We start from the raw sequence: 26,981 nt of genomic DNA on the forward strand, positions 1-26,981 counted from the left end.
AATGCAGGCAGTAAGTTAGCCCTAATGAAGTCTGCATTACAATTTCTCTTAAAGCAGGAGAATATTTGATCATTAGGCCCTTAGGATGTGTTCTGTCAAATCGCCCTTCTTGGTGCCCATGGCTGACCTGAACCCTAAGGTGAGGTCACTGATGCAAGTTTTTTTTTGTGTGAAATGAAGGTGTTAGATTACTGCTGCCAGTATGATTAGCAGCTTTAATTTTACCCTATTATTGTCCATGCATTTTCCACTTTAATAAAGATTAGTACACTGCTGCAAGAATGTGACGGGCATTTAAAGGGTTAAATCACTGCTGTCATTCATTAATCTGTGATAATGCTCATGTCTATGCTGGGCAAGCAATGGTTAAGTATAACAATTTTTTCACATTTTTAATCTGAAAGGGACATGGTTAAAAAGGGACATGAAACTCAAATTTTTGTGTGTGTGTATGTGTGTGTTTCAGACAGAGCATACAATAAAATAACAAATTCAATTTAATTTAAATATCAAATTTGATGTGTTCTCATGGTATTCTTTGTTCAAAAGGAACCTAGGTAGGTAGCGTGCACATGTCTGGACCACTACATGCCAGGAAAAAGTGCTTCCTTCTAGTGTTCTTGGTAATGTATAACATTCTTGTAAAACTGCTGCCATATAGTGTCGCAGACACGTGAACACTCCTGAGCTTACTTTCCTGCTTTTAAACAAAAGATATTAAGAGAACGAATACAAATTTGATAATAGAAGTTAATTGGAAATTTGTTTAAAATTGCATGCTCTATCTGAATCATAAAAGAAAAAATAGTTTTTTTTGTCCCTTTAAGTAATTGCTGTATGATAATGCAGTGATTTAACCTTGATTATTCTGTGTTCTGGATAATCAACGGGTTAAATCACTGCTTTGTTCGTCTCTCAATCCGTGATTTAGGTTGATGAGTTTCCACAAGTCCAGTCTGAACGTACAAACTACTTATGTTTTTATGTATTTTATAAAAAGACTACATTTAGCTAAAGTGCCGACAGGTATGTTCTTTTATGGTGGCGGCACCAGTGTATTTAGAGACTAACTATGAGCACAGTCCCTTCCAACACCAAATGTTTACCAATGCTAAAATAAGACACTATAAATGGGGTAAACATACCTGTACTATTTCCAGCATTTCCGATTTACTGATGTATCCATTACCATCCAGATCATACATACTGAACGCCCATTTCAGCTTTTGCTCAAGTTTTCCCCTAGACGTTACACTTAAAGCTATAATAAATTCTCTAAAATCTATTGTTCCATCGCCATTGGCATCAAATGTGCGGAATACATGTTCTGCAAACTTGGAAGCGTCCCCATAAGGGAAAAAGTTCCCATATATTTTCTTAAACTCCTCCATTGTCAAGTGTCCACTTGGGCAGTCTCTTAAGAAGCCTTTGTACCATTCCTGAATCTCATGTTCTGTAAAGTCTGTGCTTTCCAGTAAGTCCTGCATGACCTCAGGACGAAGCTTGCTGTTCTGTTTCCCCATTGTGATATAACGTTTTCAGCTGCATGCAATAAAAGGAAAAATAAAACATTTTAAATACACTACATTTATAAAGGTTTTTCAACCTATCAAATGATCTAAATAAAACAACGTTTAATAAAAAATAAATTGAAAAAAAAATGTAGCTTTTAAAGATAGCATGCTTCATTACTTCATTATTGGTAACAAAGTTCTTAGCTTTTCATTGTCTCCAAGCAATTTGTTTACAAATGATATTAACCAAGGCATAAGACTTATGAAGTACTCGTACATTATTTATTAAAACCAAAACACGGCGCATTGTCTCTTAAACATAAAAACAGCATTACACAAAAGCTGTAGCTGAAGACGGCATACAGTAGGAAGCAGAAATTGCTTATCTTGGTTTTTGGAGCATTTTAACTAAACAAACGCATATTCATTTTGCTCAAGATTATTACTCAGAATAACTTTGCAGAACATTTTAAGATTAACATGTTTGCTCATATGATTAACTTAGGTGTCCTGGTGACATCAAAAACTGGTAAACACAGTCTGTGTGTTTGTGGAAAGATCTGTGAATCACACCACTCCTTTCCTCTTCGCAGGGGAGCACTGGCAAAACCAAATGTCATCCCTGTATTACTGCTGGGGCAGTCAGATTCTGTCTGCTTCCTTTAACTCCCAGCATGCAATGCTGAAAAAGCTATTGTACTGCATAGGCAATCAACGGGTTAAATCATTGTTTTATGTGTTATAGGCAATCAAGAGGTTAAACTATTGCTTTGAATGTGTTATGTTGCTGTGATATAACCCTTTAATTCACTCTCTGCTCCAAGCAAGTGTTAAAACCACTGGTGTTGTGTGTTCAAGGCCACAAAGAGCTTAAATCACAGATATCTTCCCTTCTGGGGCTAACTTACTGTTACAAGTGTGTTATACAGTTTGTGATAGTCAACTCTCCTCTTTTTAAAATCAGATCCAGAATGTCAGTGATATTTTAGATGGAGTTTAAGTCATCAGTTGTAATGAAGATGCACTATAACTCACTTTTTAATATCATTATGGCTGAATATACGTTTTTTTAATGTAAACTGCAAATGTTTTTTCAATGTAACGTGCTATTTTAAACATTTTAAACATTTTAAAGGGATACTAAACCCAATTTTTTTATTTCATGATTCAGATAGAGCATGCAATTTTAAGCAACTTTCTAATGTACTCCTATTATTAATTTTTATTTGTTCTCTTGCTATCTTTATTTAAAAAGCAGTAATGTAAAGCTTAGGAGCTTCCCATTTTAGGTTCAGCACCCTGGGAAGCCCTTGCATTTTGGTGGCTACATTTAGCCACCAAGACACAAGCGTAACCCGGGTTATGAACCAAAAATGGGCCTGCTCCTAAGCTTTACATTCCTGCTTTTAAATAAAGATAGCAAGAGAAAGAAGAAAAAATCATAATAGGAGTACATAAGAAAGTTGCTTAAAATTGCATGCCTGAATCATGAAAGAAACAAAAAAATGGGGTTTAGTATCCCTTTAAAGGGACAGTATACTGTAAAATAGTTTTTCCCTTAATGTGTTTACAATTGCTTTTTTTACCAACTGCAGAGTAAAAAATGTATGAAAATTAGCTTTTTAAGACTTATTTGTGTATATTAAAGCTCTGATTTTGTGTTTTGAAGCCACAACCTAATAAAATGGGTTGAGCTTGTAGGTATAATCAGATCTCATTACTGTATCACATTGTGTAAATATACCTGCTTCTTTATCTTATATTTGTCCTTTAAACAATCGCCAATACTTTGAGAGAACAATGGAAAATCAACATTTTATTACCTTATCTATGCTTTATCACACTGGGAGTGTAATTTCTTCTGCTGGCTGTGTTTACAAAGCTTATCTATAGCTGGTACGCGGGCCACAAACTTTCAGAATAGGTGGGGATACCACATGCTAAATTAACAATTTCAAATGCCAATATAAGGCTAAAGGAGCTACTTGTAAACAATTTAATAGACTCCAGCAGGTAAAGTGGATCATTGGGAACAAATTAAAGGGGAGAAATTTTTTGAGTAAACTGTCCCTTTAAGCTTCCTTTCAGACAGAGGATATGATGTGCACTTATGTGCATTATGTTTTAAACTATGTAAATTTAAACAATTATTTTATATATACATGGACACACACACACAGAGGATTAGATCTGAAATAAACACTAACTTTGAAATATTAAGATACCCAGTTAAGTTATATGTAAATATCTGCAAAACTGAAAGGAGAATCGCTCACCTGGAGATGAACATATGTCAGTAACCTTTCCTGTAGGATGTTGCCCATCAAGGGTACAATCTGTTAGCATGCAGTATGTCAGTCTGATCCCATTCATAAGGATAGGCAAGCCCTGAAATACCACTCAACTCTAGTCTCTTCTGAACAAAGGATTTGTACAACTAAGATCTAATACATTTTTAATTTTGCTTTTATATGTTTCTGCCCTGCACATATGCATCTGATATGGTTTAATCACACTCATAAGACGTAGATGAGGGAATAAAATATAGACAATGTACAATTCAGCAATGATTTTCGTGATGCTCTTGGTAGGCAAGCAAGGCTCTTCCTAGCAGGATACACAAATCACTCGCACAAGCAAATTATGAGTCATCTCTCAGTACTGAGTGGTGAGTCACAGATCTGCGGCAGTTCAGCATCCCGCACAGAGGCCAGTGTTATACTCCATAAGATATAGGCAACCAGCATTCCGCTACCCTTCTGGGGGAGATAGGATAAGATAGAATAAAATATGTATAAAAGATAGACAGATATATTTGATCTATAAAAAAAATGAAACCATCTGTAAATCACAAAGAAAATATAACATTTTTTTTTAAGAACTATGCCAGTAATTATTAGTTTAATATGTTACTTTTCTCCGGTGGCCCTTTCTGTTAAAAAAACAAAAACAAAACAAAAAAACATTTGTCATCTCTGCATTATACATGGCTAAGGCTGCTAATGCGCAAATCAATACTCTAAACCAAATGCTGTGTCAGTAGCTATGCAGGCAGATGTTAGAATGGATTCTGACAGCAACTCTATTACCTTATTCACTGTGGTGTACCTGATAACTAACACTGCTTGACAAATGCCTCTAATGGAGGTTTCATCAATGACATAAGGAAAAAACTAAACATTTATTAAAATTCTCAATAAACTACAATTCTTAGTAAAGAAAATACATTTGTATGATAAAATCTGAAACAGACAAAAAAGGGACATTAAACACTTTGTCAGTATATAATAATGTGACAGTATATACATAAAAAAATATATTACTAATATTTTATTTTGTCCCCTTTTCCTGTAACTCCATTCTGTAATTGTGAGCTTTTCAGTTCCTGTTGGAAATGGAAGTGCAGAACACTGTTATATCCCACACAGCCATTGGCTGCACACTCTAGTGACCTATTTATAACTGTATCTAATTGGCCACAGCAGAGACGGTAACCTTAGTTACAACATGGCAGCTCCCATTGCTTTATATACACTAAAACGTTACTTTTTTAATAAATATTTAAACAACTAATGAAACTTCAAAAAATACATCTACGTTATTCTCAATCTAATATTTTCGTTGAATCAATGCATAATTGTAACTAGAAATCATTTAGTGTTGAATGTCCTTTTAAGTATTTAATTACTATGCAAGCCGTGTGCACTTCCGATGCACCTGCAGTAATAGTATTACTAGGGTACATATAAATAACTATGCTGATGAACAAAATATCTGAGCAAATAAATATATATCATTGCTATTTTTTTTCTCTTGAAGAGCCAGCCATTTTGTGAACCTGAGAATGTGGTCGTCTGTCCCTCCACTGTGATACTTATAGGAATTCTATATCTGTGAGACTAAGGATACTGCATTACTACAGTGCTACTCTGCTAACCCATCTGTAGGGTTGGCAACTGTCCATTTTATGAAAAAGACAGTTTGGTTATAGACACATTCTTTCTGGTTCATTATCATCATTTATACTTTATTTTTAGAATAGCAGCATATTTTGCAGTTAAAAGGGACAGTAAACAACTTGTAATTACAAGACATTTCTGTTATGTTGCTATAGAATATATATATATATATATATATATATATATATATATATATATATATATATATATATATATATATTTTTTTTTAATAATAATAATAATAATAATAATAAACCGAGTCTTAAAAGGGACACTAAACACAATTTTTTTCTTTCATGATTCAGATAGAGCATGATATTTTAAGCAACTTTCTCATTTACTCCTATTATCAATTTTTCTTCGTTTCCTTGGTATCTTTATTTTAAAAGCAGGAATGTAAATCTTAGCAGCCAGCCCATTTTAGGTTCAGCGCCATGGATAGTGCTTGCTTATTGGAGGCTTACATTTACCCACCAATAAGCAAGCATAACCCAGGTTCTCAGCCAAAAATGGGCTGGCTCCTATGAATCACATTCCTGCTTTTTAAATAAAGATAGCAAGAGAACAAAAAAAATGATAATAGGAGTAAATAAGAAAGTTGCTTAAAATTGCTCTATCTGAATCATGAAAGAAAGAAAAAAAAAGTGGATTTAGTGTCCCTTTAAACTTTTTTAAACAAATTAACATGATTTTTACTGCAATTAGTTTTCAGTAACCAAACTACACCCACCATTTAACCTTATATGGAGGAGCCAATCTGGGCTTTAGTCTGCAGACAGCAAAGCTAGTCACTGTCAACTCATAATGTTAGTATAAAATTAATTGTTTCTCAACGGTTATCAGTTAAATTCAGTTCGGAAAACATAAGTAGCAGTGTTAGCCCTGAGAAGTCAGCACAATGCATTTCAAGTTCTGAAAATTAGAAAATCAACAATTTACATGAAAAGGAGAAAAATAAATAATAAAAGTACATTCCCAATAAGATACTAGCATGTATTCAAAGAGGCATTGATGCAAGGTGGGAACGCAAAATTCAGTCACTATATAAATCACTGGTAAGTATGGAGTGCAGCTTTGGGGACCAATCTCAAAAAAAAAAAAAAAAAAATCAGAAAAGGGCCACAAAACTAATAAGGTGAATGGAGAATTTAGGCTATGAGGAGAGGCTAGCAAAACTGGATCTGTTTTCTCCAGCAAAAAGGCACTTTAGAAGTGATATGACTTTAAATAAATATATTCAAGGCCCGTATACAGAGATGGCAGAAGCTCTGTCAATTCCAATAAAAGTGTTTGTGACAAGAGGTCACAAATTAAGTCTGGAGGAAAGGAGATTTAATCTCCAGCAATGTCAACATTTTGTTCACAGTAAGAGCAATCAAATTGTTTAACTCATTACCTAAGGAGGTAGTAAATGCCAATACCTTTAAATCTATTTCTGGCTAAAAACAAAATTCAGGGATAGGATTGCTTGTGTTAAATGGGTCACCTTTTTATAGGATTAAAGGGACAGTCTACACCAGAATTGTTATTGTTTTAAAAGATAGATAATCCCTTTATCACCCATTCCCCAGTTTTGCATAACTAACACAGTTATATTAATATACTTTTAACCTCTAATTATCTTGTATCTAAGCCTCTGTAAACTGCCCCTTTATTTCAGTTCTTTTGACAGACTTGCAGCTTAGCCAATCAGTGCCTTCTCCCAGATAACGTCACGTGCACGAGCACAGTGTTATCTATATGAAACACATGAACTAACATCCTCTAGTGGTGAAAAACTGTTAAAATGCATTCTGAAAAGAGGTGGCCTTCAAGGTCTAAGAAATTAGCATATGAACCTCCTAGGTTAAGCTTTCAACTAAGAATACCAAGAGAACAAAGCAAAATTGGTGATAAAAGTAAATTGGAAAAGTAATATTCAAATTACGCAATATTCAAAATAGAAAAATTTGAATCAGTATTCATTTGTATCCATTATGTATCAATTTACTAAATTCCCTACCACATGAACTATTGAACTTCTGAATAGTATTTGTTAAATTTAATGTTACAATCGAAATTTCAAAATGTGTATATTCAATCTAATTATGAACATTCGAAAACCACATTAAATTACTGAATTTTAATAGATTTTTGTTCTTATAAACTTTTGAATATCCAACGGATGTCCACAGTACTATTCATTCTACCAAGCGAATAGCACTTTCACCACATTCGCCCATCCCTACTGGCAGCAGATAGCTAACAGCCAACTGTAATGGTTGTATCTGTATGTAGTTGCTAAAAAATAAAAAGACAAAAAAAGAAGTATTCATTTTCCTGGTTGAAGCTACTATAAATACTTACGGTAAATGCAACGGTTTGATGCTTATGTATGTGATAGAGTATAAATATATAAACAAATTGGGCACATTTTTATTAATATAAATAATACATAATCGTCTCCCTCTTATCTGCCCTCCTCCCCATCCTGACTCAGCAGCCACAAAAGACTGAACCAGCTCTGTCGCCCTGCTAGTCAGTAAAAGCAAGAGGAGGGCCGCCAGTATAAGTGGATCATACGAATTCTATTCTGATCCACCAGCTTCATGCCAGTCATTCTTGAGAAGGCATAGAGCAAGTGAACTACCACTTCCTCATGTCACTGGGAATGTAAACTCTAATACGCAACACTGACCCAGGCTAGACTGAAACTGCAGCTGATTTTGTGGAAAGTGAATCTGGTTTTTGATAATCGAGACCATAGTTTAGCCCTTTAAAAAATAGGGACACACTACCTAAATTCAGTACTTAACCTAAAAAACAGAGATGTCTGGTCACCTTAATATGTTACAATTCTAAAACAAAAATACATTAATATAGTGTTGATTCAATTATAAATATTTTTAAGAGAAAATGCCTGCCTTTTTGCCCTGTTTCTGTCAGAGCTCATTTACATGGCTTTCATAAACCAGCATAAATTCCCATTTCCCTTGATTTAGCAGCCATTGGGTTTCTCTTCCTGTTAAGGAATGTTGTGCTTCAGTATTTATGTCAATGAAAAACGTAGATCCCATTACCATCCTTTAAAAGGGACAGTCAAGTCCAAAAAAAACTTTCATGATTTAAATAGGGCATGTAATTTTAAACCACTTTCCAATTTACTTTTAATACCTTTTGCTTTGTTCCGTTCGTATTCTTAGTTGAAAGCTAAACCTAGGAGGTTCATATGCTAATTTCTAAGACCTTGAAGACTGCCTCTAATCTGAATACATTTTGACCACTAGAGGGCATTAGTTCATGTGTTTCATATAGATAACATTGAGCTCATGCACGTGAAGTAACCTAGGAGTGAGCACTAATTGGCTAAAATGCAAGTCTGTCAAAATAACTGAAATAAGGGGGTAGTCAGCAGAAGCTTAGATACAAGATAATTACAGAGGTAAAACGTGTATTATTATAACTGTGTTGGTTATGCAAAACTGGGGAATGGGTAATAAAGGGATTATCTTTCTTTTTAAACAACAAAAGTTCTGGTTTGACTGTCCCTTTAAAAACAAATGAATACACAATCCAGATGAGTGGAGCGCAGGTAACATGCGACTGACAGTGTCTTGTTCCCTATAGAAGTTCTCACACAAAATATAGCATACATTCTTTATGTAAAATGTTCCAAAAGCTAAATATGTTATTGGATGATTTAAACAGGACTATGTATATTAAAATGAATTACAAAAAAAAAATATTGATCGAGTATAGTAAATATGCAATGTACATTAATTATTTTGGCACAATATGTGTGAGTGCATACTGCGTACTTAAAGGGACATGAAACCACAATTTTTTTTTTCATGATTTAGATAGAGAATACAATTTTAAACAACTTTCTAATTTAGTTCTATTATTTAATTTGTTTTATTATCTTGGTATAATTTGTTGAAGAAGCAGCAATCCACTACTGGTGTGTAACTAAACACATGGGTGAACCAATAACAATTGGTATAAATATGTAGTGACCAATCAGCAGCTAGAACCTAGATTATCTGCTGCTCCTGAGCTTTCATAGATAAACCTTTTAACAAAGAATAACAAGATAATGAAGCAAATTAAATAATAGAAAAAAAAATGGAAAGTTGTTTAAAATCGTATTCTCTATCTGAATCATGAAAGAAAATTTTGGGTTTCATGTCCCTTTAAGTATGCGCTAGTTTCTCTGACCACAGTGATTGTTTATATAAGTTAAGAGATCTCTATCAATCTTTCTCATATTATATATATTATTTAATTATATGCATCAGTAGTGGAACATACGCAAAATAGGGATCTGGTGCAAACATTTTTTTGGACTACCCCCAAAGATAATTCAGTAGTAAAAAAATAGTAATAATATACATGCTGCTGTCTAACATGATTTTGAGGAAATAGAGAGATTCTGCATTAATAAAAGTTCCCTTGCATTAGTATTTTACACACGGGATTATATAGGCACCAGTGGTAGCTGTGCCCTTTATATATATGTATCTTCTTAATCTCATGCTCATAAAGAGGTTTGCACTTATTTGAATGCACATGTTGCAATTACTCATAAGTATGCATAAACAGGAGCAAAACTACATATGCAGACATCCCGACCTGCAAAAACTCATTTCAGGGAGGTGGCTTCTCCCGCTACTGCGCTACCCCCCCCCTCCCAGTTATATATTGGACACCTTGAAACCCTAAATATGATAGAGACTTATCATTAAAGTAGCTTACCACTAAAGTCACATTAAAAAAGTAGCTTTATTGCACAACCACATACAACAAACATATTTTCCAGTGATCATACGCTTGTTGAATGCTTAAATATTTTAGGATACAAAGTTAATTTACATGCAGTAAATAAGGTAGTATTTGTGTTTTATTTTATTAATATCAGTGGGGGCTTTTTGGTTACTGATGCATGCTTTGAGGGTTCTATAACGTCCCAGCAACTAAAGGCATTCCTTAAAGAAACACTTTTCCGGATTTGGGCCACATTGGAACTTGGAGTTTCAGGGAGATTGCATTCCATTTGCTGGCATCAGGGAGCCGCTATTACAATCAGGGAGACTCCCTGAACTTCAGGGAATTTTGGGATGTCTGCATTTGTGAAAGTTAGCAGAATATCAACATTTGTGTAAGGATGTTTCACAGTTTAAATCACTTAACACTTTTTTTTTTGTTTTGTTTTATTTTTATTGCAAGCAACCTACAATACATATAGTTTAAGAGAAGGTAATAAATAATAGATGCATATTTTTTTATTATTAGAATAGTAAATGTTGAATAGAATGTCCCTTTAAATGATTTGCTGTTACACTGTAGTGAAGTACAATACACTCACAATATTTTTGTAGTAGAATGAAGAGCATATATTTATAACAAATCAGTATAAAACCAGGATATCCTGAAACATTACTGCATAAAAGTACCAGACTGGAGAGGTTATAGCGTTAGTGTCAAAAGCTAAGCCTGAGAGAATATGTAAGAAATGGGTTAAAAAGTGAAGCATTATTTGCTAAATGTCAGTTATATTTCCATATGGGCTAGTCTAATCTAATTTTATATATGCACTGGAAATGTATACCAAGTGCTAGCACATTATTTTAAAAAAAATAATTATAAAGTCTACATGAACACAACATCTTAGAAATATTATGTCATTTCTACATCTCAAATTGACATATTAACTGAAGATTATTTAATTTTAAAGTTAATCTACTTACTGCTGACCCACAACAAATTAAATGTACTAACATAACTTTCAAGGAAAGAATATATTGGACTGTCCTTCTAGTGACATAAGCTTTACAATAAGCTGCCCAAACATATGCTACCAATCTGATTTGTGCTGATGCATTACAAATAACATCCAAGCATGTGTCCTTCCAGTACCCATTCACACTAACACAAGCAGACACTTTTGAAAGCTTGCAAAATCATTCTCTTGTTCTCATTCCCAGAAGGGTAACACTCTGTAACAGTCAGTGCACTTATGCCACCCTTCAAACAGTGAATAAAGATCTTGAAAGGTTAATGTGAAATGTGGCACAGTACTTTATCTCATGGGCATAACTATAAGTGGTAGATATCTTGGCCCCTGTATAATAAATACATTATATATATATATATATATATATATATATATATATATATATATATATATATATATATATATATTTATTTTTTTAAATGTGAACACATGAACATATGTCTGTATGAATTAATGTACATTCATGCATATGTAAGGTGAATTTAAATAATTGTATGTACATTACACATTTGATTTTTGTCTAAGAAAAGGGGCATATTGTGCCTTGAAACATCACAGTAAGGGCAAGATGAGTAGAGTGCAAACTCCGGTTTGCACGTTAAATCCGCTAGATGAAGGCTTTCTGTGCGCGTTGGGTTACAAGTTAAAAGTAAAAAGTTTGAGCGCGAGAGTAAATCTAACGTGCGCAAACAAAATTATTGCAACCTCGTTATCTCCTCCCATAGATGTCAATGGAGAGTGAAAAATAAAACTGACACTCAAACTCTGCTAACCCGACCGTGCATATTCAATATTAATATTTCACATTGCAATGTTTCTCACATAGCAGAATATGTTTTAATTTATTATTAAATACACATTTATACATATATCTGCATATACCTATATATCTATTCCTATAGAAATATAAAATAGATATGTATTTCACATGAACAGTTTCAGAGATTTTTACCAAGAGAGCTGTTTATCTAGATACATGGTGGTCTTGGTGTGAAGGATAGACACCTATATTACAATACAATGCTCAAAAACTAAAAAAAAAATTATGCTTATGATAAATTGATTTCTTCTACGATACGATGAGTCCACGGATTTCATCCTTACTTGTGGGATATTATCCTCCTGCTAACAGGAAGTGGCAAAGAGCACCACAGCAGAGCTGTATATATAGCTCCTCCCTTCCCCTCCACCCCCAGTCATTCAAACGAAGGTTTAAGGAAGAGAAAGGAAAAGCTAAAAGGTGCAGAGGTGATTGAAGTTGTAAAAATAAAACATAATCTGTCTTAAAATGACAGTGAGGGTCGTGGACTCGTCGTATCGTAGAAGAAATCAATTTATCAGGTAAGCATAAATTTCTTTTTCTTCTACAATACGAGTCCACGGATTTCATACTTGCTTGTGGGACAATACCAAAGCTACAGGACACGGATGGAAGGGAGGGACAATACAGAGACCTAAACGGAAGGCACCACTGCTTGAAGAACTTTTCTCCCAAAAACAGCCTCAGAAGAAGCAAAAGTATCAAATTTGTAAAATTTTGAAAAAGTATGAAGGGACGACCAAGTCGCAGCCTTACAAATCTGTTCAACAGATGCATCGTTTTTAAAGGCCCATGTGGAAGCCACAGCCCTAGTAGAATGAGCCATAATTCTTTCAGGAGGCTGCTGTCCAGCAGTCTCACATGCCAGGCGGATGATACTCCTCAGCCAAAAAGAAAGAGAGGTAGCCGTAGCTTTCTGACCCCTACGCTTTCCAGAATAAACAATGAATAATGAAGATGATTGATGGAAATCCATAGTTGTGTGCAAGTAGAACTTTAAGGCACGGACCACGTCCAGGTTATGTAACAGACACTCCTTCTTAGAAGAAGGATTAGGACACAAGGAAGGAACGACAATTTCCTGATTAATATTCTTATTTTAAACAACCTTAGAAAGAAAACCAGGTTTGGTACGTAAAACCACCTTATCAGAATGAAATATGAGATAAGGCAAATCGCACTGTAATGCTGAAAGCTCAGAAGCTCTTCGAGCAGAAGAAATAGCAACCAAAAACAGAACTTTACAAGATAACAATTTAATATCTATGGAATGCATGGGTTCAAACGGAACCCCTTGCAGAACTCTAAGAACTAAATTCAAACTCCAGGGAGGAGTAATTGGTCTAAATACAGGCTTAATTCTAGTTAGAGCCTGACAAAAGACTGAACATCGGGCACATCTGTCAAACGTTTGTGAAACAAAATTGACAAAGCAGAAATCTGTCCCTTTAAGGAACTTGCTGATAACCCTTTATCCAATCCTTCTTGGAGAAAAGACAGAATCCTGGGAATCCTAACCTTACTCCATGATTAACCCTTGGATTCACATCAATAAAGACATTTACGCCATATCTTATGATAGATTTTTCTAGTGACAGGCATTCTAGCCTGTATCAAAGTGTCGATGAATCAGAGAATCCTCGCTTAGATAAAATCAAGTGTTCAATCTCCATGCAGTTAGCTGCAGAGAAAGTAGATTTGGATGTTGGAAAGGACCTTGAATGAGAAGGTCCTGTCTCAACGGAAGTTTCCACGGTGGAAGAGAGGACATGTCCACTAGATCCGCAAACCAAGTCCTGCGTGGCCACGCAGGCGCTATCAGGATTATTGAAGCTCTCTCCTGTAAGATTCGAGCAATCACGCATGGAAGGAGAGGAAACGGTGGAAACACATAAGCTAGGCTGGACGACCAAGGCACTGCCAAGGCATCTATCAGTTCGGCCTGACAATCCCTCAACCTGGATCCGTATCTTGGAAGTTTGGCATTCTGTCGAGATGCCATCAGATCCAATTCCGGTCTGCCCAATCGGAGAATCAGTGAGGCAAACACCTACGGGTGGAGTTCCCACTCCCCCGGATGAAAGGTCTGTCGACTTAGAAAATCGGCTTCCCAGTTCTCTACACCTGGGATGTAGATTGCTGACAGATAACAAGAGTGGGCCTCCAACCATCGGATTATCTTGGATAGTTCTATCATCGCTAAGGAACTCCTTGTTCCCCCCTGATGATTGATATATGCCACAGTCATGATGTTGTCCAACTGGAATCTGATGAATTTGGCCAAAGCCAACTGAGGCCACGCCTGAAGCGCATTGAATATTGCTCTCAGTTCCAGAATATTGATCGGAAGTAGAGACTCCACCTGAGTCCAAACACCCTGAGCCTTCAGGGAATTCCAGACTGCACCCCAGCCCAGAAGGCTGGCATCCGTTGTCACTATCACCCACGAGGGTCTGCGGAAACAAGTCCCGTGGGACAGATGATCCGGCGACAACCACCAAAGAAGAGAGTCTCTGGTTCTGGGTGCTGTGGCCAACCCGAAGGGAAGAGCCACAAACTGATAATGTTTGTCCAGGAAGGCAAACCTTAGAAACTGATGATGGTCCTTGTGGATAGGAATATGAAGGTAAGCATCCTTCAAATCCACGGTAGTCATATATTGACCCTCCTGAATCATTGGTAAGATTGTTCATATAGTTTCCATTATGACTATTTTGGGGAACCACGAAAAGATTTGAATAAGACCCCTGTCCCTTTTCCGAATTGGAATGGGACAAATTACTCCCATGGTAGAAAGGTCTTTTACACAGCGTAAGAACGCCTCTCTTTTTATCTGGTCTGCAGATAATCTTGAAAGATGAAATCTCCCTCTTGGGAGAAAGTTCTTGAATTCTAATTTGTAACCGTGGGTCACTATTTCCAGTGCCCAGGGGTCCTGAACATCTCTTGCCCAACCCTGGGCAAAGAAATGAAAGTCTGCCCCCTACTAGATCAGGTCCCGGATCGGGGGCCGCCCCTTCATGCTGTCTTTGTAGCAGTAGCGGGCTTCTTGGATTGTTTACCTTTATTCCAATTCTGGTTGGGTCTCCAGACTGACTTAGACTGGGTAAATTTCCCTTCCTGCTTTGTGGAGGAAGAGGAAGCAGAGTGTCCTCCTTTAAAATTCCGAAAGGAACGAAAATTATTTTGTTTACCCCTCATCTTAACAGCCTTATCCTGAGGTAGGGCATGGCCTTTACCTCCTGTAATGTCAGAAATTATTTCCTTCAATTCAGGCCCAAAAAGGGTCTTACCTTTAAAAGGAATAGCTAAAAGCTTAGTTTTTGATGACACATCAGCAGACCAAGATTTGAGCCACAGCGCTCTATGCGCTAGAATAGCAAATCCTGCATTTTTCTCCGCTAATTTAGCAATTTGAAAAGTGGCATCAGTAATAAAAGAATTAGCTAGCTTGAGAGCCTTAATTCTATCCAAAATATCATCTAACGGGGTCTCAACCTTAAGAGACTCCTCAAGAGCCTCAAACCAAAAAGCTGCTGCAGTAGTTACTGGAACAATGCAAGCCGTAGGTTGTAAAAGAAACCCCTGATTAATAAATAATTTCTTTAGAAGACCCTCTAATTTTTTATCCTTAGGGTCTTTGAAAGCACAAGTGTCCTCAATGGGTATAGTTGTACGCTTAGCCAGGGTAGATATCGCTCCCTCTACCTTAGGGACCGTTTGCCATGAGTCCCGAATGGTGTCAGATATGGGAAACATTTTCTTAAAATTAGGAAGGGGAGAAAACGGTATACCTGGTCTATCCCATTCCTTTTTTATAATTTCCGAAATTCTTTTTGGAACTGGAAAAACGTCAGTGTAAGTAGGTACCTCTAGATATTTGTCCATCTTACACAATTTCTCTGGTGGTATTACAATAGGGTCACAATCATCCAGAGTCCCTAAAACCTCACGAAGTAACAGGCGGAAATGTTCAAGCTTAAATTTAAAGGACATAGCCTCATAATCTGTCTGAGGTAACACATTCCCCGAGTCTGAAATCTCTCCCTCAGACAGCAATTCCCTGACCCCCAACTCAGAACACTGAAGGTACATCAGAAATAGCTATTAAAGCATCAGAGGATTCAGTATTCACATTAATACCTGACCTACTGCGTTTACCCTGTAACACTGGTAATTTAGATAATACCTCTGTAAGGGTAGTTGACATAACTGCAGCCATCTCCTGCAGAGTAAAGGAATTAGACGCACTAGAGGTACTTGGCGTCGCTTGTGTGGGCGTTAAAGGCTGTGACACTTGGGGAGAATTGGATGGTATATCCTGATTTTTTTCAGACTGAGAATCATCCTTAGGCCCTTTCAGTACAAGAGGTACAAAATGTAAGAGGGGGTTCCACAATGGCATCTAAACACATAGAACACTGAGATTCATCAATGTCTGACATGCTGAACAGACCAGTAAAAACCAACAATAGTCGTTTAAACACTTTATTAAATGCTTTAAACAGTTTTCAGAAAACGTGTACTGTGTCTTTAACGATTAAAAAGTGAACAATTTTTTCAAAAGTGCGGTAAACCGTTAATTTATCCTCAAAATTAACTCAATCCCAAATAAGGTTTCCAAAAATTATTGCACCCTAAGTATTAAGTGAAGGATTAACTGCTAAAAAGTATTTATAGCCATTTATAATAAAGTCAGCAAAAAAATACCCTCTGCACCTCTGCAGAGCTGTGGTGCCTACCTGCCCCCAGGGTACTTCGAGAAGACTCTACAACAATCCGGAGAGGATAGAACTCTGCTTAAGCTCCACCGGAGTTAATGCCTGCTGCTTTCTAGCCAGAATACAGAGCACGTCTGAGCGCGTGAAAATAAGCCCCGCCCATCAGGACCGATGACCGAGTAGGCCCAAACAACCGCATGGAGGAGCGGTTACAATACTAGCCATGTGGAAATGATTACCCCTTAAAACAATGCTACGGTCATAATGTGTAACAACCAACCGCAAATATATCTCCCAGTGTCTTTATAATGAATCTTTCAGCACATAGCCTCCTCTGTCATTATAAACCTTGCCCAAAAAAATGTCAACAGAATAAAATAAATAATGACTAGGTTTCAGTAACACCCCCTTGAAGATAGGTCTACTGCTTACCCCTTCCCTAACAGGGAATACATTTTCAGCTGTTTTCTGACATACCAAGTCTCCTCAGAATAAAAGGCTGCACATACCTCAATGCTGCTGGCAGCATGAATCGGTCTCCCGACTGAAGATGTCTCCTGCATTACCTTCAGATCTGTGGTAACCAACATGTATCTTAGTTACAGCTGCTAAGATCATCAACCTCAGGGCAGAATTCTTCTTCCAAATCCCCCTGAGGGAAACAGTACTCACCGGTACAATTTAAAATAAAAAAACTTCTTGATTGAAGAAACTAACACTAACACCTCGCTTTACCTCTTCCTAGTATAACACAGGCAAAGAGATTGACTGGGGGTGGAGGGGAAGGGAGGAGCAATATATACAGCTCTGCTGTGGTGCTCTTTGCCACTTGCTGTTAGTAGGAGGATAATATCCCACAAGTAAGGATGAAATCCGTGGACTTGTCGTATCTTGTAGAAGAAAATGAATTTGGATGATTTTTCTTCAGGCTAGTGGGCCCTGAGTTTGGCCAGTCCAGAGACAGTAAGGTGATCTGTAGATATGTTAAACATTATGTGGCCCTACTAAAGTTCCACATAAATACCAATCGGAGCCTTAGGCATAGCTTTGTTTTCAATATAAGATAAGACTAATGTGATACATTCATCTCTATTAGTCATATCTATTAAAATGTCAAATAGCAGCTTCAAAATTTGTAGTTTCATAGCTATACACAAGGGTATTAATGTACATAGTTGACAATTCAAGTTCTTGAAATGTTTAAAATACCTTTTACTACAATTTGATCATTTCCGCCTCAAACATAGTGGCTGACATTTACAATCAGCTTTATCCTTAAAGGGACATTAAACACTAAAAAGATAGAATGATGCATTCAAAGAAAAGATTAGTCAGAGAACAACATGTAGATGTATTTTTTAAGCTTAATTAGTTTTAATATTGACAAAATAAGTGTAAAGTTTTAGTGTCTATAAAACAATGGGAGCTGCCGTGTTGTAACTTAGGCCACCTTCTCTGCTGTGGCCAATTAGGGACAGTTATAAATAGGTCACAACTTTTACAATGGAATTACAGGAAAGGGGACAAAATAAATAATAAAAGTATATTGCTGAGGTTTTTTTTTTATATATGATTTCATATTTTATATCACCATCTAAAAGTGTTTAATGTCCCTTTAGTATACTGTTGGAAGTGTTTATACTTATTTCTGTGCTCCCTGTTTAACCTTTAAGGTTATAAGTCTAAGGGATTTGGCATAGACGAGAATGAAACTGTGCCAGTTTCTGTAGCTGTAGTGTCTGCTCTTTCTAAAGTATCTCGGGCTAAACCTCTGTTATTTGAAATCTTACTAATAACTTGTGTATGAATAAAATAGCTGGCTATGACTGGTGAAATGTACGTCGGATTTGATTGGACTGTTTGGATTCTGATGTCACAAGGAGGGTAGGGACTTTGACATTTACACTTTGCAGCTGTCTGTAAACGCTGTGTTCTAGGATTCTACAGACAGCTTTGTGTTTTACAATTGTTCCCTTATCCTGAGTGATTTTACTGGAGTAATAAATTACTTTTACGAAGTTTGATGTCCCCTGATCCATCTATACCTTAACACATGAGCCATTTTACTGAGACCCAAGTTATAGCTCCTAAGAGTATGAGTAGATACTTCCACCTCTTTTATATAATCTGTGTATACAGGACTTCACTATTTGTTGTTATTGCCTTTTAACTTCTGGATTCCTGAAGATCACATATCTTTACCAATGCTTTATCACATTTTTTTCTTTGTTGTGTATTAATAAAACCCCACCTATTTGTCCTACTGATATCAATCTGAGCTTTTAAAATGTTTTGATTAAAAGAAACATAGAAAGTGACAAAATTACGTAATGCACTTTAGTGTTTTATTATTGCACTTTTACCAGCTCAGGATTGACTTACATGAAGTGAACCAACCTATCAATCAGCATCTTGGTAAAATAGAGGAAGGTTTAAAACATTCTTGCAAAACTGCTGCCATATAGTGTTCCTAAGCGTATGCACCAGCTTTTCAACAAAAGATACCAAGAGAACGAAGAAAAACTAATAATAGAAGTAAACCGGAAAGTTGTTTAAAATCGCATGATCTATCTGAATAATGGAAGAAACATTTTGGGTTTTATATCCCTTTAAACACTACCAGAAACAAAGCAGTCTCTACTGTAGCATTTACCACCTCACCAGAAGCTTTAAGGTTCAGGTGAGTGTGGGCAATATTAAGAAGATATAGAAATAAAGATCCTCTGATAGAGAATTTTTTGTGGGGATGCAATTTGAGTTTTAAATCAGTGCTGGAGTGGCTAGAGTCTGAGTTATTCTATATAGATATTTATTTTTAGCATGGGCAATGCTTTTCCCATAAAAAGTGACAACCCTATGTGTGAGGTATTCTTATGTATTAGTTGTAATATATGTTGTCTCTTCAATAGCTATACAAAATTATTATCATCATCAATATCAAGTAGTAAACAGGTAATTGCTTAAAAAAGTCTCATATTAATCAGTTGTACAACACGCAGAGCAAAGCATAAGTTCCCATCATCAAACTATTTAAAGCAAAACCACATGAACTGTTTTCCCTTTAATTATATACAACATACTAATCAAACGTATTAAAGAAATTATCTACTTATAGTTTTCTTTTCCTCAGTATACGCCTTAAGTCTTGATAAGTAGTTGATACATTTTTTTTTCTTTTCATCTGAAGTAATAATAAATTACCATAAACCGGAAAAATTTTGAGAATTTTTTTATTTAAATTACTGGTGCTTTTATATGAGGGTAAAATTCCAAGCCTATATTAAATTTCATTATACAGAGGGCACTAATATAATTTGGTCACATGGGTGTTAAGCTGTTGGCAGCATTGCTAGAATGCCATGTTAACTTAGTTATTTACTTTTGGAAGCCAAGTTTAAAATAGATACAGTGAGTAATGCTCTGAGAGGGTTTCATAAATTATATTTTGCTCTGAATGTGTAATACAGGAATTCTCATTTCCTGACTGTTACAAACTATATAGGCCTAGATTATTCTGCTGTATATAGTTTATTACCTGGTAACTACAAAAAATATTGTAAAACAAAATCAGATTATTTTTTAAAAATAAATTTCACTTGGTTCACAAAAGTGTTATTGAGAGAATAATACAACTGGCAGCAAAATACTGTAATGCAAACAATCAAATTTTCCAGCCACCAAGTATCTTTTTAAAATACCTTATATAATATTATATTTACTTAGGCAGGGTCCATAAGTATAACAAACAACGTTTCAAACCTGCAATAGTCTAGTCATGACATGACTAAGAACCTAAGAACCTATTGCAGGTTTGAAACGTTTGTTATACTTATGGACCCTGTCTAAGAAAATAAAGGTCTTTTAAAAAGCTACTCGGTAGCTAGAAATTCCAATCCTTAAATGGGACATGATACCCAAATTTTGAAGCACATGAAAGTGAAGCAGCATAGCTGGAAAAATCTGGAAAATATCACGTGAACATCTCTATGTAAAAAAGGAATATATTTTACCTAAAATTTCCTAAGTATTCACACCCCACTGTAAATAAACTTTAAGCAGCCATTCAGTATGCTTGTCCCAGGACAAGCTAGGGAGTGTGCAGATATTATACTATTTAGTTTAAGTAATTTCCATGAAATCTCATGAGATCACAGCAAAGGCAAAGCATTACCTCAGCACTGCCGATTGTTTTTTTTTTTTTTTCAACTTGCAGCTGGACAGCAGCTGAAGTATAACTAATTACACAGCACTTACTCAGGTGAGCTAAAAAAACTTTGAGGTAAAATATCTTCCTTTTTTACATAGAGATGATCAGGTGATATTTTCTTGTCAGTTTTTTACAGTTTTCCTGCATCACTTTCAAGTGATTTAGCATATAAGTATTATGTCCCTTTAAGTATCCCTAACAGGTGTCCAGTATTCAACTGGACAGTCTAGTATTTTATTAGGCTGTCTAGAGAAATCTTTACAAAAATACTGGACACTTAACCCCTTCGTGACTAGAGCACTTTTCCATTTGTTGACCATCTGGGACCAAGGCTATTTTTGCATTTTTTGCAGTGTTTGTGTTTAGCTGCAATTTTCCTCTTACTCATTTACTGTACCCACACATATTATATACCGTTTTTCTCGCCACTAAATGGACTTTCTAAAGATACCATTATTTTCATCATATCTTATAATTTACTATAATTTTTTGTTATATAATGAGGAAAAAATGAAAAAAAAAAAAACACACTTTTTCTAACTTTGACCCGCAAAATCTGTTCCACATCTACAACCACCAAAATAACTCCTATGCTAAACAGTTTCTAAATTTTGTCCTGAGTTTAGAAATACCCAATGTTTCCATGTTCTTTGCTTTTTCTGTAAGTTATAGGGCAATAAATAAAAGTAGCACTTTGCTATTTCCAAACATTTTTTTTAAAATTAGTGATAGTTACATTGGAACACTGATATCTGTCAGGAATCCCTGAATATCCCTTGACATGTATATATATATATAGGCTTACCAGAAGTCCCACTTTTACTGGGATTGTCCCAGTTTGGAGGCGCTGTCCCAGTGTCCCACCCAGTTGTTCATTCTGTCCCAGTAGGGTTGCCACCTCCAGGTTTCAAATCTTGTGTCCGGGTCTCAGACCACCTGAAACCCGGACACATTATTCAAAATGACTGGACTGTGGCTCTCCAGCATAGTTGGATGGTGGTACTTTGTTACATACAGCCCTGCTTAGCTTAATGTTTGTGTCCTTCAAAGTTTACATTTAGTAATACAGGCTGAGTGAGCAGCATAGGTTTTTTTTAATTTTGTAGTACTACTTGGTTTATTTTTCTAAGAATTTAACACCCCCCGACCCCTGGTGACATCACCGGTGATACACCTTTAGGGGAATCATATGGGTATGACCAGGAAGTGCAGACAGGCAGGATTTTTGGCCTGGATCTTGCTTTACTTCATGCAGAATAACATTTTGGCTATAATCTTCCTGCATTATGGTATAGAGTAGCCTCTTAAACAGCTTTAGCAGGTACGTGTTTCTTTTTTACTTTCATTCAATGTTGTATTTATGCCTTATCAGTATTTGGCTCCGTTCCTTAATTAGACACATAAAACAAATATTACACTGCAAATATTAAATTGTGAAATTGATAAAGTGATAATTATGCTTGATGTTTGGCATTATTTAGAATCTGAGATTTAGATTAATGATTTATTTGCGATGACAACGTAATGGTGCCTTTTTCACTAGGGGTGGTGTTATGGTCTATTTAAACTGTGTGATTCACTTGTTTGACTGAGGAAGGGTAGAGTATCCACGAAACATTACACACATAAAAGCTACTACTTTAAAAGGACCGGTAATTGCCACGCCCCCTTGACCATGCTCCTGACCACACCCCCACTGGCACCGCACCAGGTGGTCCCAGTTTCACCTCTAAAAATTATGGTAAGCCTATATATATATATATATTTTTTTAGTAGACAACCCAAAGTATTAATCTAGGCCCATTTTGGTATATTTCATGCCACCATTTCACTGCCAAATGCGATCAAATAAAAAAAAACCTTTCACTTTTTCACAAACTTTAGGTTTCTCACTGAAATTATTTACAAATACCTTGTGCAATTATGGCATAAATGGTTGTAAATGCTTCTCTGCAATCCCCTTTGTTCAGAAATAGCAGACATATATGGCTTTGGTATTGCTTTATGGTAATTAGAAGGCCGCTAAATGCAGCTGCGCACCACACGTGTATTATGCCCAGCAGTGAAGGGGTTAATTAGGGAGCGTGTAGGGTTAATTTTAGCTTTAGTGTAGTGTACTAGACACCCCCAAGTATTGATCTAGGCCCATTTTGGTATATTTCATGCCACCATTTCACCGCCAAAAGCGATCAAATAATAAAAAAAAAATTGCAAATTCACTTTTTCACAAACTTTAGGTTTCTCACTGAAATTATTTACAAATACCTTGTGCAATTATGGCACAAATGGTTGTAAATGCTTATCTGGGATCCCCTTTGTTCAGAAATAGCAGACATATATGGCTTTGGCGTTGCTTTTTGGCAATTAGAAGGCCGCTAAATGCCGCTGAACACCACACTTGTATTATGCAGTGAAGGGGTTAATTAGGTAGCTTGTAGGGAGCTTGCCATTTTGCTCCAAAAAAAAGTTTATTTTTTTTTTCAAAAAATTAAATTTTTCTGTAGTGTAGCAGCCCCCCTCAAAACCCCCCTCCCAGATCCTCCGATCCTTATTTTCCCCCCCTCCCTCTCCCTCCTAACCATTCACTTTCATTGATGGCAGTGGTTTGCTGCGCACGCACACACACGCACGTGCGCTTCACACAGGCCCCCTCGCACACTCCCGGCGTGCACATTGCACATAGAGGATCCGAATGCCGGGTAGCAATGGGCCCCCCACCCACCAATGCTCCCACCCACCAACGATGGTCGATCGACACCATCCCTACCAGTGCAGAGCGGGCCACATCTCAGGATCGCTTCCACCGCTTGAAAGACCAGAAGACGTGCCAGGAACGTCCTTGGTCGTTAAGGGTGTTTTTTTGTAGGACGTTCCTGGCAAGTCCTCGGTCGTTAAGGGGTTAAAGGGCCATGATACCCAAATGTTGAAACACTTGAAAGTGATGCAGCATAGCTGTAAAAAGCTGACAAGAAAATATCACCTGAACATCTCTATGTAAAAAATAAAGATATTTTACCTCAAAAATTCCTCAGTAGCCACATCCCATTGTAAAGGACTTCTAAGCAGCAAATCAGTATGTCTGTCCCGGGACAGCTAAGGGAGTGAACTTACGTGCACACTCATCTTATTTCCCTATTCAGTTCAAGGAAGATTGCTATGAAATCTCATGAGAGTTAAGTGAAATCTCATGAGATCACAGTAAAAGAGTTCATGACCTCTGCATTGTTGATGCTGATTGGCTGCTGTTCATTTCTTCATTTTTTTTACCTGCAGCATATTTTTTTTACACAGAACTTATTCTGCTGAGCTGAGGAAATTGTGAGGTAAAATATCTTCCTTTTTTACATAGAGATGCTCAGGTGATATTTTCCGGTCAGCTTTTTACAGTTATACTGCATCACTTTCAAGTGAAAAATTTAAAAGGCTTCCTATGCAGTAACGCATTACCAAAATGGGGCAGAAAAAAGTGTAAGGCAGTCTAGGGGGTCAAATCTATTTGGTTTATGAGTGCTACTGTCAGGGGTAAAGTGACTACTTGGTTGTGAAAAATATGAAAAGTTGTGGGGGCCAAGGTAGAGCTTTTTGAGGGGGGGGGGGGGCATTGTATGACCCTACATATCCTCGTGCCCGCTCACCAACAAATTGTCCAGTATTTTTGAGAAGGAGATCTGGCAACCCTAACTAAGCACAGGTGAAATAATCAACTGATCAGTAACCATGGTTACTAACTTGCTCTCACCCATCAGCTGATTGTTTCACCTGTGCTCTAATTAAGATATGAAACAGTGAAAATGTGGTGTGAGTGCTATCTATATAGGTTGGTGCTTGAATCCCTAAGTAGTCTAGTATAATCTCCAAATATAGACTATAGTGATAAGAAGAGGATAGGGGTGGGGGATAAGCGCTCTGGAGGGAGCAAACCTAAAGAAGATTTCAATAATATTATATATATATATATATATATATATATATATATATATATATATATATATATATAGTGGTAAAGATGTTGATATTATAAAAAATGAAAGAGAAAAAAAAAATGAGATAAAAACGTTCTCAAAAGAATATCAATTTAATTAAAATAAATGTCAGCAATATGTAAACAGCAAACATTCAGCATAAGGCATATAGCATAAAATCAATTACTGGTGACTAGTATTATAGAGATGCCGGCATCAGATGAAAAACTAGTATTGATAGTTTATATATATATATAGTAATAACGAATATGGTGTAACGTATTTTGAAAAAAACTTATATACCGGTATATGAAAAAAAGAAGATGCAACTTAGTGTCAGTTTTCTTTGTAACAATGTAAGTTATACTTGCAAGTAGCAGATTTCTATCTTCCGATATTGTAGATGAAAATGTGAACCGATCTCCGTCTTTTCTTTCTGAACTCCAGATGTAATAAACAGTTCTTAGTAAGGTGCTCTTTTTTCAGCAATCCTTATGACAGGTGGTAGTATGGTAATTAGAACAAAAGATCAACTTCAGGCACACAGGGATTATTCATATATCTAGCTCAGGATAGTTTTGTGAGGTAGAAATGAACCTGTTATAGTGCCGCCATAAGCAAGGTGAGGTGAAAGTGAAAACCAATAGCTGTAAAACGTATAAAAACCGCACACAGGAATTACTCATATATCTTGCTCTGCTTGGATTGTAGAGCTCGAAATGAACCTGTAATGTGCAGAGTAGGAGAATGTATGGATATCTCTCATTAAATGTAAGCAAATCTACGCGTTTCGGCAGAGTAACCTGCCTTTATCAAGATCAGGTTAAAGGCAGGTTACTCTGCCGAAATGCGTAGATTTGCTTACATTTAATGAGAGATATCCATACATTCTCCTACTCTGCACATTACAGGTTCATTTCGAGCTCTACAATCCAAGCAGAGCAAGATATGAGTAATTCCTGTGTGCGGTTTTTATACGTTTTACAGCTATTGGTTTTCACTTTCACCTCACCTTGCTTATGGCGGCACTATAACAGGTTCATTTCTACCTCACAAAACTATCCTGAGCTAGATATATGAATAATCCCTGTGTGCCTGAAGTTGATCTTTTGTTGTTCTAATTACCATACTACCACCTGTCATAAGGATTGCTGAAAAAAGAGCACCTTACTAAGAACTGTTTATTACATCTGGAGTTCAGAAAGAAAAGACGGAGATCGGTTCACATTTTCATCTACAATAGCGGAAGATAGAAATCTGCTACTTGCAAGTATAACTTACATTGTTACAAAGAAAACTGACACTAAGTTGCATCTTCTTTTTTTCATATACCGGTATATAAGTTTTTTTCAAAATACGTTACACCATATCGCTTGATACCATTGGATTATAACTACAAGTCACATGACGTGACGTCATTATCCTCGGATCTCACATACCATTGTTTCTAACGGACACAAACACACGCTGTTGGCTTGCCTTTTCTTTTAACAGACCTGCTGTTTGTATGCTATTACCATCTGTATCTTTTTCTGAGTGCCTATAATACAGGTTTGTTATGTATTAGCGCAAATTACCGCATATATCAAATTTGTTGCACTGTTGTTTTTAAATTATTGCCATTTTTAGAACTCGATTCGTTATTACTATATATATATATAAACTGTCAACACTAGTTTTTCATCTGATGCCGGCATCTCTATAATACTAGTAACCAGTAATTGATTTTATGCTATATGTCTTATGCTGAATGTTTGCTGTTTACATATTGCTGACATTTATTTTAATTAAATTGATATTCTTTTGAGAACGTTTTTATCTCATTTTTTTTTTCCTCTTTCATTTTTTATAATATCAACATCTTTACCACTCTTTATATATATATATAGAATATTATTGAAATCTTCTTTAGGTTTGCTCCCTCCAGAGCGCTTATCCCCCACCCCTATCCTCTAATTAAGATACCATGGAACTCTAGCCTGTTAGGGTTACTAAAGGACGGTGTTGAGAAACACTTCTGTAATA

The 26,981-nt window shown here is 36.2% G+C and overlaps 1 protein-coding gene across 2 annotated transcripts in view; it reads right to left on the minus strand.

Moving 5' to 3' along the window:
- Positions 1–26,981, minus strand: part of NCALD (neurocalcin delta) — a 240,431-nt gene that overhangs the window by 76,387 nt on the left and 137,063 nt on the right. For both annotated transcript variants that reach the window (XM_053715258.1, XM_053715257.1), the window contains one exon: positions 1,146–1,542. In XM_053715258.1, the coding sequence (XP_053571233.1) occupies positions 1,146–1,523 (378 nt within the window). In that variant the 5' untranslated portion in view covers positions 1,524–1,542. The remainder of the gene's footprint in view (positions 1–1,145; positions 1,543–26,981) is intronic.

The sequence above is a fragment of the Bombina bombina genome, chromosome 5 (assembly GCF_027579735.1).
Source record: "Bombina bombina isolate aBomBom1 chromosome 5, aBomBom1.pri, whole genome shotgun sequence".
Lineage (NCBI taxonomy): Eukaryota > Metazoa > Chordata > Amphibia > Anura > Bombinatoridae > Bombina > Bombina bombina.